Source organism: Ahaetulla prasina, chromosome 3 (genome assembly GCF_028640845.1).
Source record: "Ahaetulla prasina isolate Xishuangbanna chromosome 3, ASM2864084v1, whole genome shotgun sequence".
NCBI classification, from domain to species: Eukaryota; Metazoa; Chordata; class Lepidosauria; order Squamata; family Colubridae; genus Ahaetulla; species Ahaetulla prasina.
Genome location: NC_080541.1, coordinates 191,254,641 through 191,270,252, shown reverse-complemented (window position 1 = coordinate 191,270,252; position 15,612 = coordinate 191,254,641). Strand labels below are relative to the sequence as shown.

The 15,612-nt window shown below is 38.0% G+C and overlaps 1 protein-coding gene across 2 annotated transcripts in view; it reads right to left on the bottom strand.

Annotated features, from left to right (window-relative positions):
• Nucleotides 1–1,829: 1,829 nt before the first annotated feature.
• The window catches only part of ACSS2 (acyl-CoA synthetase short chain family member 2), a 56,383-nt gene continuing 42,600 nt past the window's right edge, over nucleotides 1,830–15,612 (bottom strand). For both annotated transcript variants that reach the window (XM_058175544.1, XM_058175545.1), the window contains 10 exons: nucleotides 15,254–15,424; nucleotides 14,723–14,856; nucleotides 13,500–13,632; nucleotides 12,926–12,982; nucleotides 9,689–9,769; nucleotides 8,326–8,434; nucleotides 7,293–7,361; nucleotides 6,091–6,267; nucleotides 4,338–4,412; nucleotides 1,830–3,718 (listed from right to left, as the gene is read on the bottom strand). In XM_058175544.1, coding sequence (XP_058031527.1) covers nucleotides 3,591–3,718; nucleotides 4,338–4,412; nucleotides 6,091–6,267; nucleotides 7,293–7,361; nucleotides 8,326–8,434; nucleotides 9,689–9,769; nucleotides 12,926–12,982; nucleotides 13,500–13,632; nucleotides 14,723–14,856; nucleotides 15,254–15,424 — 1,134 coding nt within the window. In that variant the 3' untranslated portion in view covers nucleotides 1,830–3,590. The remainder of the gene's footprint in view (nucleotides 3,719–4,337; nucleotides 4,413–6,090; nucleotides 6,268–7,292; nucleotides 7,362–8,325; nucleotides 8,435–9,688; nucleotides 9,770–12,925; nucleotides 12,983–13,499; nucleotides 13,633–14,722; nucleotides 14,857–15,253; nucleotides 15,425–15,612) is intronic.

Sequence of the window (15,612 nt, the reverse complement as noted above, 5' to 3'; positions counted from 1 at the left end):
AGAAACAGGTTACAAAAAAAATGTGTCAATATTTCTTGAAAAAGGTAGCAAATGTGTAATCAGAATTACTGATATGAGGAACATATGTGTTAGTATAGTTTGTTTGTTTTTAACTGAGATTCTTAAATCTCCAAACACTGTGAAACAATGGAATTTGTCTTGTTGCCGAAAACAGAATATTCTTCTTCTAATAGCATTGACGGTATACTATCTTTTCAGCCTTTCACACCTTATCACTTTAGAAAGATAACATCTCTATAAACGTACACGTGGATATCTTGACTACAGTCTTACTCAATGCATTTTAGAGGACAGGCTTAGAGAATTAATGGATGGGGATGAGGACATAAGTAGTATAATTTTCTAAATAATATACTTGATATTGATTGGAAAATATTCTGAAAAATAATTGGTAACTATTATGTGTCTGCCACCCCCGCTTTTCCTCCTAAAGTTCTAGCATAGGACCGGTGGGGTTTTGTTTTGGATTTTTTTTTGGTGGGTCATGAAGTTCTGACACGTTTACCAATTGCAAACTATTATATTTGTAAAGTTGGAAATATTTTATGGTATATTTGATATGCTATGATGTTAAATCCTACATTTTAACAAACCAGCAGAGTCCAGTTACTGTCATCAGCATATATGGGAGACAGCAATTTGGTATGAATATATAGCCATGTATGGCCTTAGTAAGTATAAACTGTAAATTTGTATAGCCACAATTTGAAGAAGGATAAGCGGACCTCAAATCTGAAGGTTTGAGTAGACAAATTAATAATCTACCAGTAGAACTCTTCCATAATGCAGAAGAAATGTTACTGATTGTTCGTCTGCATTTTCTTTTAGCTTTATTACAAAATTTAGATTCAACTGCAAACTAGTAGATCATATTCACTAGACTTGAAGCAAATGAAATCAATGGATCACATTTTATTATGTGCTTTTATCTACCCTTGTTGATAAAAGTTTACTGCAACCAAGTAATAATCGATACCACAACAAGGATATACATTGCTTTGGATTCAAAGGAAAAGGCATGCTCTGGTGCACAGGGACATTTACACAACACAGCTTTACAATACTTTAATGCAGCCACTTCTTCTTGGGATTGCATGGTTGATGTCTGCAACTGCAACACACGCCTAGAAAAAGATGTACTTGATTTAGGAAGATGCAGCCAGGTGCTGGTACATGCTCCGAATCATGCTCCTGTTTGCCTCTGAATCCAAAGCAATGTGCAGCTCTAATAAGTCCCAATTTGAAAACAGGTAGTCCTCGACTTAAAACAGTTTGTTTAGTGATTGTTCAAAGTTACAACAGCATTGAAAAAAATGACTTATGACCATTTTTCACAGTTACAACCATTCCACCATCTCCATGGTTATGTGATTCAGCCACTTGGCCTTTTAGTCATATGACAGCTGCAGCATCTTGGGGTCATGTGATCACCTTTTGCTACCTTCTGAAAAATCAGTGGGGAAGCAAGATTTACACAACCCTGTTACTAAATTAACAACTGCAGTGATTCACAACTGTGGCAAGAAAGAGCATAAAATGGAGCAAAACTCACTTAACTGTCTTGCTTAGCAACAAAAATTTTGGGCTCAATTGTGGTCGTACGTTGAAGACTTATCTGTAAAGAGTTTAATAGGATATTTACTTTACAGAACCAGTTATGTTGGGGCCTCTAGTAGACCCTGTAACTGTTAGGTTTACTACTTTATAAACAAATGCAGAAAGAAGAAACAATACCAGAAATGTTAAGCAAAACAGGCGAGAGTCCTGGTTTATCATTCAAAACAAGGAACATAAAACACCCACTAGTATTGTGTTATAGGTTTTATCTTTTTAATTTATTCCAATTAAAACATTTTTTCCCCATTTCCCAGCCATATTTATATCATTCTGTGTCCAAAAATAAGAGGAATTTGTATCAACAGCATTTAGTAAGCCACTGGCCTACTATCGGTGCTGTAGAACATATGCATATCAATGTTGCAGATCACACACAAGTACATTTAGACTACCACCAGCAGATTAAAAAATGAGAAATATACCCATGAGCAAAGATAAAGCAATTGTCACAGTAGTCAAATACACAGTATGAGGGCATACAGTTGTAAGTTGTTCTATGGATAATGCAGATATCTTCAGGAATACAACAACATAGTTATCACAGGCAAAAAAAATGTTTCAGATAGTAAATAGCCGTTTCTAATACAAAGACATTCCAAGGTGAATAGCACTAAGTGCTGTCATGCCTTGGCAAATTTGAAACAAACCTTTGCCATCTTATACATTTATTGATCTGCAAGGATTAAAGGGTTTGTGTTTTCCTCATCTAAGTACTGATATCAGATCGAAAACTAAATTTGATTTTGCCTTTGCTCTTTCAATGGGAACCACCCTAATTTCAAGAAGAAGCAAGATTAATGAACTATGAGTAAAGTCATCTAACTGAAGAAAATGTGTCTCTGCTGTTTGGTGGCCTATTTTTTGTCTTTCATAAGCACAGCAGCTTGACTTTGGTCATACACATGATCTACACAATGATCACATGGAGAAATGAGGATCCATTTGAGTACATTTAAGTATATCTGGAAGACATTTCCTCAGTGTAACCAGACACATTCCGAAATCTCTGAATATATTTATTTATTCATTTCCTTTACGTGATTGTGGAACACAAGCTGATCACACAATGGCTTCCTTTAATATTTATAGCATCTGCTGCTCATCAGTTAATGAAAATAATAGATATATCTCCCCAGATTCAACTGGCGCTGACATTGCACCAAATATTTCTAGCCAAAAAAAAAAAAAAAGGACCTCCCTCTACAGAATATCTAGGCATACAGCACAGCTTTAATGACTAGAACAGCTGAGGTTGCATCCATCATGGAACAATATACTGCAAAAATTCAAATGTGTGCATTCAAGCACACAAGCATTATTGGAAATTAGAATCTGTAGATAGTGTTATCCCTTTGGGGGAACAAAAAAGTATAATAATCCTTTCCAGTCTACATTTCAACAGAGAGAACACTGGAAAAATAATTTTACACAGATTCAGATTTGACAGTTTTCTTTAAAATGTCTCATTTCCTATGCTGGGGTACTCGGGATAATTTTTGTTAAAACAAATGCTTAAATTGTTAAAATATGTATTTCAGTAATACTGCCTCAACATGAGGATTACTGCTTAATCTATTAGTTCTCAAGCCTTTTAAAGGCTCATAACTACAGCTCAGGAGGAAGGGCCTCTTCATACCATTATCTGCATGTTCTAAGCTCCACCAATTATAGCATGTTAAGTGTAAAAATAAAAATAATTGAAATATTGCATGAATGAAGCTGAAATTTTTTATGTGGAGTATTGGACTATAAAATAACACACATAGTGCTAGAGGCACAAAGCTAGATTTACAACACGAAAGGACTGGAAGTTGGAGCACCAGTTTGTCTTCTCTTCAGGATCTTATATTCAGAGCAGCACATACCAATTTCCCATCTCAAGTCATTGTCTCTCAGGGGCCATATTCTCATCAAATTCTTGTAATTTCTGCTGTTTTAGTAGGATAGCCCCGCTACATTATTGTCTCACACCTGTTACTGAAAAGATGGTTTATAACTGCTGGATCTGCAACTGTTGAGGTATCGCCCAGTTCCCGGTCATTTTTTGCAATCTTCCTTAATACCCGTCGCATAATTTTACCTACAAAGAAAGTACACTATTTAAGTTAACTTTGATTATGAGAAATAAATGAGGAAATTAATTATTAATCCTGTACAGATAATAATTTATATGGCCCTAAATCTAAATCTGTCATGCAAAGAAGCTAAAGTCAAATGATCTGCAAAACAGTAAGATTTATGCAGCTGTGCAAAATGTAGGATTCTAGACAATTAAAATACATTCATAAATCAAATCTGACACATAATGGATACACCCAGGGACCCTGGATCTTAAAATAATGAGATTCTAAATTGAGATACCAGTTTGAATTTTTATGGGCCTTGTTGTACAAAGATGTTTTACCAAAAGAGTAATCATTGTTGTAAAAAGATATACTCTGGCCAAAGCAAGTTTGGCCTCATCCTAAAATGAATATACATACCTACACATAGCTTGCAATACATGTGCCTTTAGTTCAGTAAGTGTGTATGTGTGCAAAAAAAATGATTGTCTAATTTACAAGCTGTATACTTACAGATTAGTTGCCCATTAATTTCTAAAGACTTAAATTCTCACACTGATTCCTGACGCACAACAAATATAGCATTTAGTAACTAGCAAGAGCCTGCAACATACAGGTATCAAAATCAAAACATACCTGAGCGGGTTTTGGGCAGGCCAGGAGCATTCTGGATATAATCTGGAGTTGCAATAGGACCAATCTTTTCTCTTACTGCAAATAAGGAAACAACTGTTTTAGTTCCTATGAACAAAAAAACTGAGTATAATTTTTTTTTAAAGTCATGTTCAGAAAAGTCATTTGACCTCTTCTATCCAATGGCTGATAATTGGGATCTCGTCTCTGTTTAGGTATGTTCAGTCTCAGAATTGCAATCTGCCACTAGAGGATGATACATATTCTTCTATACAACACATAGGGATTCTATAACCTACGTTATTATAATTATAATGGGAGCAAATATGTGTGATTCAGAGGTGGCATGTTGCCTGGCTTCTTTGTGGCAGCCCCTTAAGTATTAGAATTACATCTCTATAACCCAAAAACCAAGTTCAAAAAACTCAAGCAAGGCAACATGCCACCTCTGAGTTATACATATCTGCTCCCATTACAACTATAATAATGTATGTTATGGAATCCCTATGTGTTGTATAGAAATTGGGAGGTGGAGGTGTTTACATCTGATGATAGTTCCCCTGGAGCCTGGCTAAGCCTCTTCCTATATGAACTAACAGAATAACCTTGGATACTCCCACTCTCACAATTTTACCAATGCAAGATTAAAAATCTTAGAAATCCAACTGCAAATGTTTTCCTAGGAAAATCTTCCCCATTAAAATGCTTTCAAAAGGCACAAGGATTCTTCAGAAGTTATTTTTAACTGGAAAGGGACTACTCAGTAGTTACTTATCCCCAAAAGATTATTATAGGAAAAAGAAATGCTAGCAATTCTTTCTCTCTGCATATTAAGAAATAGCAGAATTATGTAAAAGGCCTGGGCCAGATAAACACAAAGGATGCCAATGCATTCTTTACTTGCTGACAGTTGGAGAATCGCTATGTACACATTTTTGCAGAATTCCCACCGTGTCCATGGGTGTATAGTGTGCTCTTAAGTACTGAAAGTGGATGCCACCTGGCAGCAAGGGCATATCTTGAAAGGCAAGGACTAAATTTAGTTTTGCCAGAACCAAAGGGTGTCCTTTTGATTTGAAAGACTTTCAACCAGACTGAGCAACAAGGCATTCTGATAGACATGGATTTTTCCCAGAAAAGCCACAACAAAGGTCATGTGTAATCATGGGACAGAGACCACTACATCCATTACAGGACTTCCCTTTTGCTAAACATGTTGATGCTGTATCAGCTCCACTAATGGGGAAGACATTTGATTCCATAAAATATCAGACTGAGATTGCATAATTTACATATCAAAGGTCCCATATGATATTCGATTTATTCTTTTAATAAACTGATACAGTTTTGTTCAAGCGTGGGACCCAGAATTCTGGCAAAACCCCAAATCTGACCATGCTGGCTAGGAACCTGCAGCCTTGAAAAATCTGGAATTGCTAGATTTGGGACAATTATCTTTAACCAGGAGAAACTCTAGTAATTATCTAGATTACGCTCAGACAGACTTGAATGCAAAGATGGGCATACCGTAGAATATAAATCCCAACCTTCTCCATTACCAACCCCATTTTCACAGGGGCTGCTGCAAATTAATTTCTGCAAGATCAGTAGGACCAAATTGCTCATTCCTGCTTCCTACATTCTATATTCAGGATTCTTGGGTCCTATTTCCCACAATCTAATAGTTTTTTTAAAGTCTATCTGGATTGAAGTACAACTTTCAGCGTGCTTCTCTGACATCAATCAATACAATTACCTTGTTTCTTCAGCTCATCAATCAGTTTGTTTGTGAAATCATGTCCATCCTTCAGAGTCACAAAACAGTAGAGGCATTCTCCCTTTACAGGGTGTGGGTGGCTAACTACGGCTGCCTCTGAGATAGATGCATGCTCCACAAGTGCCGATTCAACCTCTGCTGTGCTCAGTAAATGCCCTGCAAAAAGAAAAAAGAAAAAGAAACAGGGTTTTTCTAAAATTGGTCTTGCCCCACCATTCTATTTTTATATAAAACCAATATATTATTGAATCAAGCTATAGATCAGAATGTAAAGCATAAAGCTAGTCACATTTTTTTATTAATTCCTTTGCTTTAATTTCTTTATTCTTTAGGAAATAATCATACTGTAAAAGTTGAAAAATAAAATTTGAGATTAAAAAATGTTGACACAAAAGAGTTTAGAAAAGCCAATTTTATAGAAAATGAGAATTTATAGTTGTACAGTACCCAATAAAAGTTAGCAATATTAGTAGGTACTTAAGGCTTCCATTTCTCCCAAAGTGTTTAATAGTCTGCCATTAAGATAATCCATAGCTTCTTAATGCACGACACGGCTTGCTAGGATTTTATTTTTAAATATGTAATATTAATTGTATGATTATAATTTTAATATATTATATGCCAACTTCCTTCATATTTGTATTTGTGAGGTACAAATAAAGGATAACCTTTAAGCTTCTTAGAGGAAATAAAAAATATCTCAAATAATATTAGGATATAAATATAAATATATAAATTATGTACAAATAATGCTGTAGCCAATGTATAGTTGTGTGCTGTAGACATATAGGTAAAAAAAGCTCTTTATTGGTTCACTTTTCCTTTGCTAAAAGCATAGACACAATTTTAAGGACATAAGCATTTATTTCTTGCCATTTTAATTTTCTAAAGACTTGTTGATGTCCCATTAAAACTAGCAACATGAAATTACTTAAATTTGTTCATGTCTTGATTTAGTTTTTCTGGTAGGACAAAGGGTGAATACTGGATATTTTTCTCTTTTATCATGGGTGGTATTCTCCAGCAATGACCAAGCACAGTTCCAAACACATTTCTTCTTTCTTATTTGAAAAAAAAATGCATCATCTCTGGGGTGAAGAACCAAGGCCAAGGTCTAAAGATGTTAAAAATCTTATTATGTTAACAAGCAACTTTTATCCTTCCACAAGAATTTGGCTTACCAGAAACATTCAGCATGTCATCAATTCGACCTGTGATCCAGTAATAACCATCTTTATCTCTCTTACAGCCTGGAAGAGAAGCAAAATTAAAGGCCTGTAGACTTAAAGTTCCTCTCAATCTTTGCCCCTCAATTTTTCTGCCCTTATACCTGGGTCTGTAATGAATGTGAAGAAATCCCACCCAACAGGTTCGGACCTAGAAGAATTTATAATCAAACCTAAATCATTCATACTATTTAATCGTCCAGAGCTTGGGAAAATCAAATTCTAAAAAAAAAAATTCTGAGATATAAACTCCTTTGGTTATTTCATGGGTTGAGCTGAATTGTGTCTTTGAAACAAAAGTTCTAATTGGCACTAGTTAGAGAGTGTGCATTTGTGTGTGTGTGTGTGTGTGTGTAATATTGATCGTAGGTGTACTGCTACCCAAAATAACAGCCACTAAGTAAAACCTGCATGATTCATGATAGTTTTTCTTTTTTCCTTTCCTTCATTTACTATTCAATTAATTTATTAACTTTAATGTACATCATGTATTATCTTCTGGAATTAGTATTCACATTCAGTATTTCTTGGCTGCTCTAATAAGCTTGAAAAGGGTAAGGAAGATGAAACCAGAAGTTTATACCCTTCCTTCTGAGTAAGTGGGCAAAGAATTGACTTTATCAAGAAGTGGATTATGGAAGCCGACCCAAGAGGATCTCACCAGTAGTGTGAGAGGTGAAACAGTAAAGATTATGAGGGGAAAGGCTGGGAACTCTGCTTGAAGAAACTTGAAAAGCTAGTCAAGTGATTACATGCATGAGAAAATGTGCTTCATTTCATAGCTGTGAATAGTATATTTTAAAAGCTGAGATCTATAAAAGAGTTCTACTTTAGAAGAGTTGAGTTGTAACTGCTGGAAACTGATGAGGTCATAGTAGAAAAGTACATTTATGAGAACTTCTAACACGCTTAAATATTTCCAAATTAAGCAGGAAGTAAGTTTCATAAGATAATATTTTTGAGTCGAAGTTCCTTTGTGAAGACTTACCATCGCCAGTCACATAATAACCAGGAAATTTTTGGAAGTAGGTTGCCTCAAACCGCTGGTGGTTTTTGTACACTGTGCGCATTATTCCAGGCCAGGGTTGCTTAAAAACCTAAAGATGATTATAGGTGAGAAATGTGAGGAAAGTAGAAAACTTCACTGGCTAAATTCAAGCAAAATACGAAGTCTAATGTGATTTATATGATTCAGATATGGTATTATGTATGAACCCAAACAGTTGAGTTGAAAATCATGGTTACTGTTTTAGCACACAACTGTGCTAAAGTGAGCCACACAACTGTAGTTTGTTCCACATACCATATTTTTGGTATGATAAAAAGAATAGCCCAAGTTCCCAACTACATGTCATTATATTAAGAAAGCACTTGGACAGAACTCTGCTTAATGTCAAAGCACAGAATTAAAACAAACAAAACAATACAATATACCGACAAATATTTCAGTGTTCAGGAACGTAGCAGTGACAGGCCTTGAAAAGTTTCATATTGTCCCCACCTGATTTTTAGAAATGTATTACTTTATAATTTTAGGTGATGGCAAAATGAATAAATATTAACACAAACAATAAGGACTAATCTGCTCCAAAGTCAAACTAATAACTAATTTCAGAAACAGAATGATATCATATCAGATAAACAGAAATGTGGTAATCAGATTCAGAGGCTGGATAGTTTGGGTAGCTCCCAAGCAACTTTGTCCTCCAATCTCACCCTGTTATTTTTCAGCCACTGGGCACCAGTCTATTCTGCAGGCATATCCATTATCCCCTACTCTTGATAAAAAGTATGGGTAAAAAGTCATGCAAATTAACCCAAGATAAGTAGACAAAGTGTACTGTGTCCACTTTTAGAAAGCAATCTGAACTTCCCAAACCCTCCCTCAAAACTGCTGAACAGAGCCAAAACAGATATTTTGGTACAGAATCCCATAACTGGATGGATTATTATTGATTGGTTTGTTTAAATAAATGCTGTGCTCAAACACTGGAAGAAGAAGAGGTGATGTCTTCTATACTTATTTCCTCACTGAAATCTTCCCGTAATTTATCCTATAATAAAACAGTTATTAATCCTGATAAATGGGAAAGTACAGAAGTTTATGAGGGACAATTTGAAGCAAAACAGTCTTCATTACACGACTGCTTATAACATGTATTTTTTTAAAAAAAACCAGAACCAAATGTAGAGTTTTCTCACCAGCATCCATTCAGGATCTCAAAATGCAGTAAGGAAACTGAGTTAAGCACAAACAGTCCAGGCAAAACTTGTCATTAACTTGGAATTTGAGCCATGAAACTCCATTTAGTGATTAAATCATGCTATCTGTCATCATAATGTTCTCTTACCAGGTAACCTTCAGCGTCTCCTTCTAACTCTTCCCCGGATTCATCCAACACTGCAGGGACCACTCCAAAGAAAGGAAAAGTCTGTCCAGAAATATTTTTAGAAATATTTTAAAGATCAAATCTAAATATACGGACAGATGGCAGCTAGACTTGAAGGGAATTTCAACTCAGAACTGAAGACATTTCCAATCTCTTTATACAAAGGAATGGCAACCTTGTTCAATCTGGAGGCTGCAAAAGAGATTGCTGGAATGTGAAGCCAAAACAGATGAATTAAAGATATTCAGTATTTTTTTAAAAAAAATGTGGTTGAAGGGAGTTTAAAGAGAAAACTAGGTGCTTGAGTCTTGCAGAAGTTTGCTACAGAAAAGAGAGCTGGAAACACCAAGTAAGCTAAAGATGGTTTACAGCCTATTTGTACAATTATATAAACAGATTTCCAAGGATTTCTTTTTAAAAAACTTCTGTAGCTTTAGCGTTAAGTTCAGATTTCAGGGTGGGTTTCAGGAATTAAACCTTTTTTCTTTAAAGACTACTCATTCACTTAATTGATTTATATGACTGGCCATTTTGCAAATGTGGCCACAGGTGGCCCAAAAAATTTAAAAACTATACAACCAAAGGACCAAGAAACAAATAAAACATGAGACAAACATGCTATGGCAAATGAGAAAACCAGCAACCGATCCACTTGTGGTCAACTAACTGACCACATAGGTAAAGACAACTGAAAAAAGATGGTCCCTTAAGCAACCCATGAAATATTTTATAGGTAGCCCTCAACTCATGATAGCAATTAGGACCTGAAATTCCAACTCTAAGCAAATGAAGCACAACTGCATTGCCTAACAATGCATCCCAGTTGTATGATTAACTATGTCATGATTAACTGAATCCCACATTGTGAGGCAGCTTTCCCATTGACTTTCCCACAAGTCAATGGGGAAGCCAGCAGGAAATTGCAAGTCCCTGGTGGCTCACAAACAGGCTGGCAAATCAAAGTGGCTGCTGTCAAGTTGGAAGAGCACAAGGGTGTGTGCAAGGGGCGGGGGGGGCAGAACAAGGCTCAGTGGGAGTGTGCAGGGGATGAGGAAGATTTGGCAAGGTCAGGGAGGGTGCAAGAGAAGTAGGCACATGGGGGCATAGGCGTACGTGGTGAGATTTGGAAATGCATGTGAGGGTGCAGGGAGGTGTGTGAGGTTACAATGGAAATGCAGTAACATTCAGATAGGCAAAACAAGGGTGCAGAGAGGTGACGTTAAGGAGGGCATACAGGGGTATGTGACTGGCCAAAGCAAGGGTGTAAACCCAATCACATCACAGGGCATATTGTGATGTATTGGAATTTTTTTTTTGCCTTTGCAGAGCCAGGGTGGGCATGGCCAACACGGGCCCAACCGACTCGTGGGCCGCCAGTTTGACAGGCATGGGCTAGGGTAAAACAAGCATAGAGGGGATTGGGAGGGTCCATAGATGGGGGCCAGCCACCATCATATATATATGAATGATTGTGTATATGATGGTCCAGATAGGGGCACAATTGGTACACCACATAAAGCTGTGCAATATTTATTTATTTATTTATTTATTTATTTATTTATTTATTTATTTATTTATTTATTTATTTATTTATTTATTTATTTATTTATTTATTTATTTATTTATTTATTTATTATTTCAATTTCTATACCGCCCTTCTCCCAAAGGACTCAGGGCGGTTTACAGCTTGATAAAAACAACAGATACAAAAATTAAAAAACAGATTTAAAAGACTGATTCGAAATTGGCTGAAAATTCTAAAAACTAATAAAAACCCCGTTAAAAACTATTAGGCCAGTCCTGCGCGATGGAATAAAAGAGTCCGGAGGTCAAGGAGTTGGCGCATCCCTGGAGGTAGCTCGTTCCAGAGGGCTGGGGCCCCCACAGAGAAGGCCCTCCCCCTGGGGGTCGCCAGTCAACATTGTCTGGCCAATGGCACCCTGAGGAGACCCTCCCTATGGGAGCGCACTGGTCGATGGGAGGCCACCAGTAGCAGCAGGCGGTCCCGTAAATAACCCGGTCCTATGCCATGAAGCGCTTTAAAGGTGGTAACTAACACCTTGAATTGCACCCAGAAGACCACCAGAAGCCAGTGCAGCCTGCGCAGGATAGGTGTTATATGGGAGCGTCGAGTTGCTCCCTCTATCACCCGCGCGGCCGCATTCTGAACCAGTTGGAGCCTCCGGGTACTCTTCAAGGGGACCCCCATGTAGAGAGTGTTGCAGTAGTCCAGGTGGGAAGTGACGAGGGCATGAGTGACTGTGCATAGGGAATCCCGGTCCAAGAAGGGAGGCAACTGGCGTATCAGGCGAACCTGATAAAAAGCTCCTCTGGCAACGGCTCTCATATGCTCTTCTAACTTCTAACGACAGCCATGCATCCAGAAGGACGCCTAGATTGCGGACCTTCTCCGTGGGGGCCAATGACTCACCCCCTACAGTCAACGATGGAATCAGCTGATTGTACCGGGATACCGGCATCCACAGCCACTCGGTCTTGGAAGGGTTGAGTTGGAGCCTGTTTTTCCCCATCCAAACCCGCACGGCCTCCAGGAACCGGGACATCACTTCAACGGCTTCGCTGGGGTGGTTAGGGGTGGAAATGTACAGCTGCATATCATCAGCGTACAGATGACACCGCACCCCAAAACCACGGATGATCTCACCCAGCGGCTTCATATAGATGTTGAATAGGAGAGGCGAGAGAACTGACCCCTGTGGCACCCCACATAAGAGACGCCTCGCGGCCGATCTCTGCCCTCCCGCCAACACCGTCTGCGACCGGTCGGAAAGGAAGGAGGAGAACCACCGAAAAACGGTGCCCCCCACTCCTAACCCCTCCAGCCATCGCAGCAAGATACCATGGTTGATGGTATCAAAAGCCGCTGAGAGATCTAATAGGACTAGGGCAGAGGAACAACCCCTGTCCCGGGCCCTCCAAAGATCATCCACCAATACGACCAATGCCGTCTCCGTGCTGTACCCAGGCTGGAAACCGAACAGGTCCAGATAGACAGTTTCATCCAGGTACTGAGGGAGCTGCTGCGCCACCACACTCTCAACAACCTTCGCCACAAAGCGAAGGTTGGAGACCAGATGATAGCTGGGTCCAGGGAAGGCTTCTTGAGGAGGGATCTCACCACAGCCTCTTTTAATAACCCGCCTGCATACAAAAAGAATATGCCAAAACTATACTTACAGCTGAGCCTGGCTTCATAGGTGTGGCATAGGGGAGAGGAGTCAGCACATGACCACCCTGCAGGAAGAAACCAAAAGCAGCAACGGAAACAGTTAAACCAGTGAAAAATGCCATATTTTCAGAGCCTGAAGTGAATGAACACACAGAGGTTTATTCCAGACATTGCTATCATCATCATTTCAATTTTTATTGTTAAAACATTCATGTCTATTTTATTATACTTCAATCAAGAAAGCACAAAAAGCGCCATGGAGGCTCTACAAGTAGTAGTTCTTGCTTAGCACAGCAGAGGAAGACCTTGAGTAGTGAAAGAAAGAGAAAAACCAAGTTCTAATAGGATTTAGAATCTTGAGGGATTCTAGTAGGAATTTGGAAACCTCGATGATAAGGAGAAGCTTGTAACTGCTTCGGGAAGCGACTACAAATACACAGCAAAGGAACAGCATCTAAATTATGACATTCCGTAATGAGTTGGCAGGTAAAAGTTTGAAATCCAGGCCTTGGAGAACAAGGAATCACAGAAATAACCAAATAATTCACAGGGTAATAAGAAAGCTGAATATAAAGAACTCACGGTTTCCGTTTGCCAGAAGGTATCCACTATAGGGCATCGTTCTTCACCAACTACCCTATAAAACCACAACCAAGCTTCTGGGTTTATGGGTTCTCCAACTGTTCCTAGCACTTTCAGGGATTTCCTGCTGTATCTGAATAAATAGGATATGAATTTTAAAAAGAAAATTGTTCTAGAAAGAAAACTTATTTTACGATTTGATTTCAAAGCTAGCCATTTACCATTACTGAATAAACAAGAACATTTTCAGAAATTTACATCGCCTTTATTTGGTCACAAATAAAGCAGAAACACATTAACTATCCCTCACATAAGCAATTTAATTCTAATGTCTTGTAAATTCCTATAATTGTATGCTAATGGCATGCTGCCTGAGGCTGAGAAAAACTGAAATCCAAAACATTTGGACAGTTTCACTGATGTGATCTGATGAGTGTCTATCCTGAACATTATTCCCTTTCAGATGGTTGTACAATAAAAGCAGAGTTCACAAACTGCACTAATACATGAGGGAGCCTGCTTAGGTTTGGTTCCATGTGTTACATGGACACAGCCATTGTGGTTTTTTAAAATCACGAACTGGTTTATGTATGAAGCAGCTACCACAACATTCAACAAAACTTATTAAAAATAAAGATATTTAGCACATTTAATTTAGTCTAGTTGCAGTATGTACAATTTGAGGTCTCAGGTTACATTTAGTCCCTGCAGTCTTACAAGCAGCCCCCAGGTTCTCTAAAACTGAACCATAAGTTTTATTACAACAATAGTGAAATATATTATTTAAATTTAGCCTTTTTCTTGATCATACATGGTTCTTTGTCCTGCCATGAAGTGTCCCTTGGAGTTCAGCCCTGATATGAATGCAAGCATCGCAAGTGGCCTGAAAAATATCATGTGGCCCTAATCTGGATATTTTCTAGTCCTATTCTCAGAGAGGCTGGGATCTAATCTGCAGTGCCCTGTGCCTATTTTCTTCCATGTTTCCAAGACATTTCACTTTAAACAAATCTACCCACATGTATTCCCCTTTCCCCTGGCTTTGACATTCAGGACAAAAGTTAAGTATAAACATGTATCCAAAACACAGACGCCTAGGGATTTGACTGGAGTAGTTTACTTTGCTCTAGTGCTCTAAACCAATGCTATATATGTATTTCCAAAGGACATTCCTGGAAATTACAGGCAATCCGCCTTATTGTTTTCCTTAAAGTTATGCTTACTTCTTGACAGGTTCATCTCCATATTTCATGAGGAGGCGAATAGCAGTGGGTGCTGTGTAGAACTTGGTCACCTTGTACTTGTCAATGATGTTCCACATACGGCTAACATCTGGGTAAATAGGGAGCCCTTCAAACTGAAAAGAGATAGCAATTAACAATTCAGCAAATGGACCTACATTTTACAGCCTATTATGCTCTCAAAGTTCAGGAAATATGGCTCAGCAGAGGAAAACCTCCATAACACTAAAGCAGAGAGTGGAGAAGAAACTCCATGAAACTTTCCTTTAAGCATGTCAAAACTCCATGAAACTTTCCTTTAAGCCTGTCAAAACAACGAAAAACTCTTTCTTCTTTTATATCAGCATCAGATCAGAATATAGGTCAAAATATGATTTAGGGAGCTATATTTTTCAATTACCTTAATTGCGTCCTCGCTCATTGCTGTTAAGAAAATTGTAAAGTTGATGCCATTCATTCTACAAAGGTACTGAGACTTGATGTTTCCATACAGTCAGACTTTGTCATACTTACTAAGACACTGGTTGCCCCATTTGCCAAGGGTCCATACGTGAGATAGGAATGGCCAGTTATCCATCCAATATCAGCTGTGCACCAGTAAATATCCTCAGGATGATGATCAAACACATATTTAAAAGTAGCAGCCGTGAAAAGCATATATCCAGCTATTGTGTGTACAACACCCTAAAATATAGAACACAGAATATCCATGCAAAGGAACCTTTAAATATAAATTCGTTCTTGTTGGCCACGAATTGCAGCATTGCCAAAAATGTATTTAACTATAACAACCAGCAGGAAATTAGTTTTAATTTGCTGAATTTATCATATTCCAGTGCACATCTTAATAATAATAACAACAGAGTTGGAAG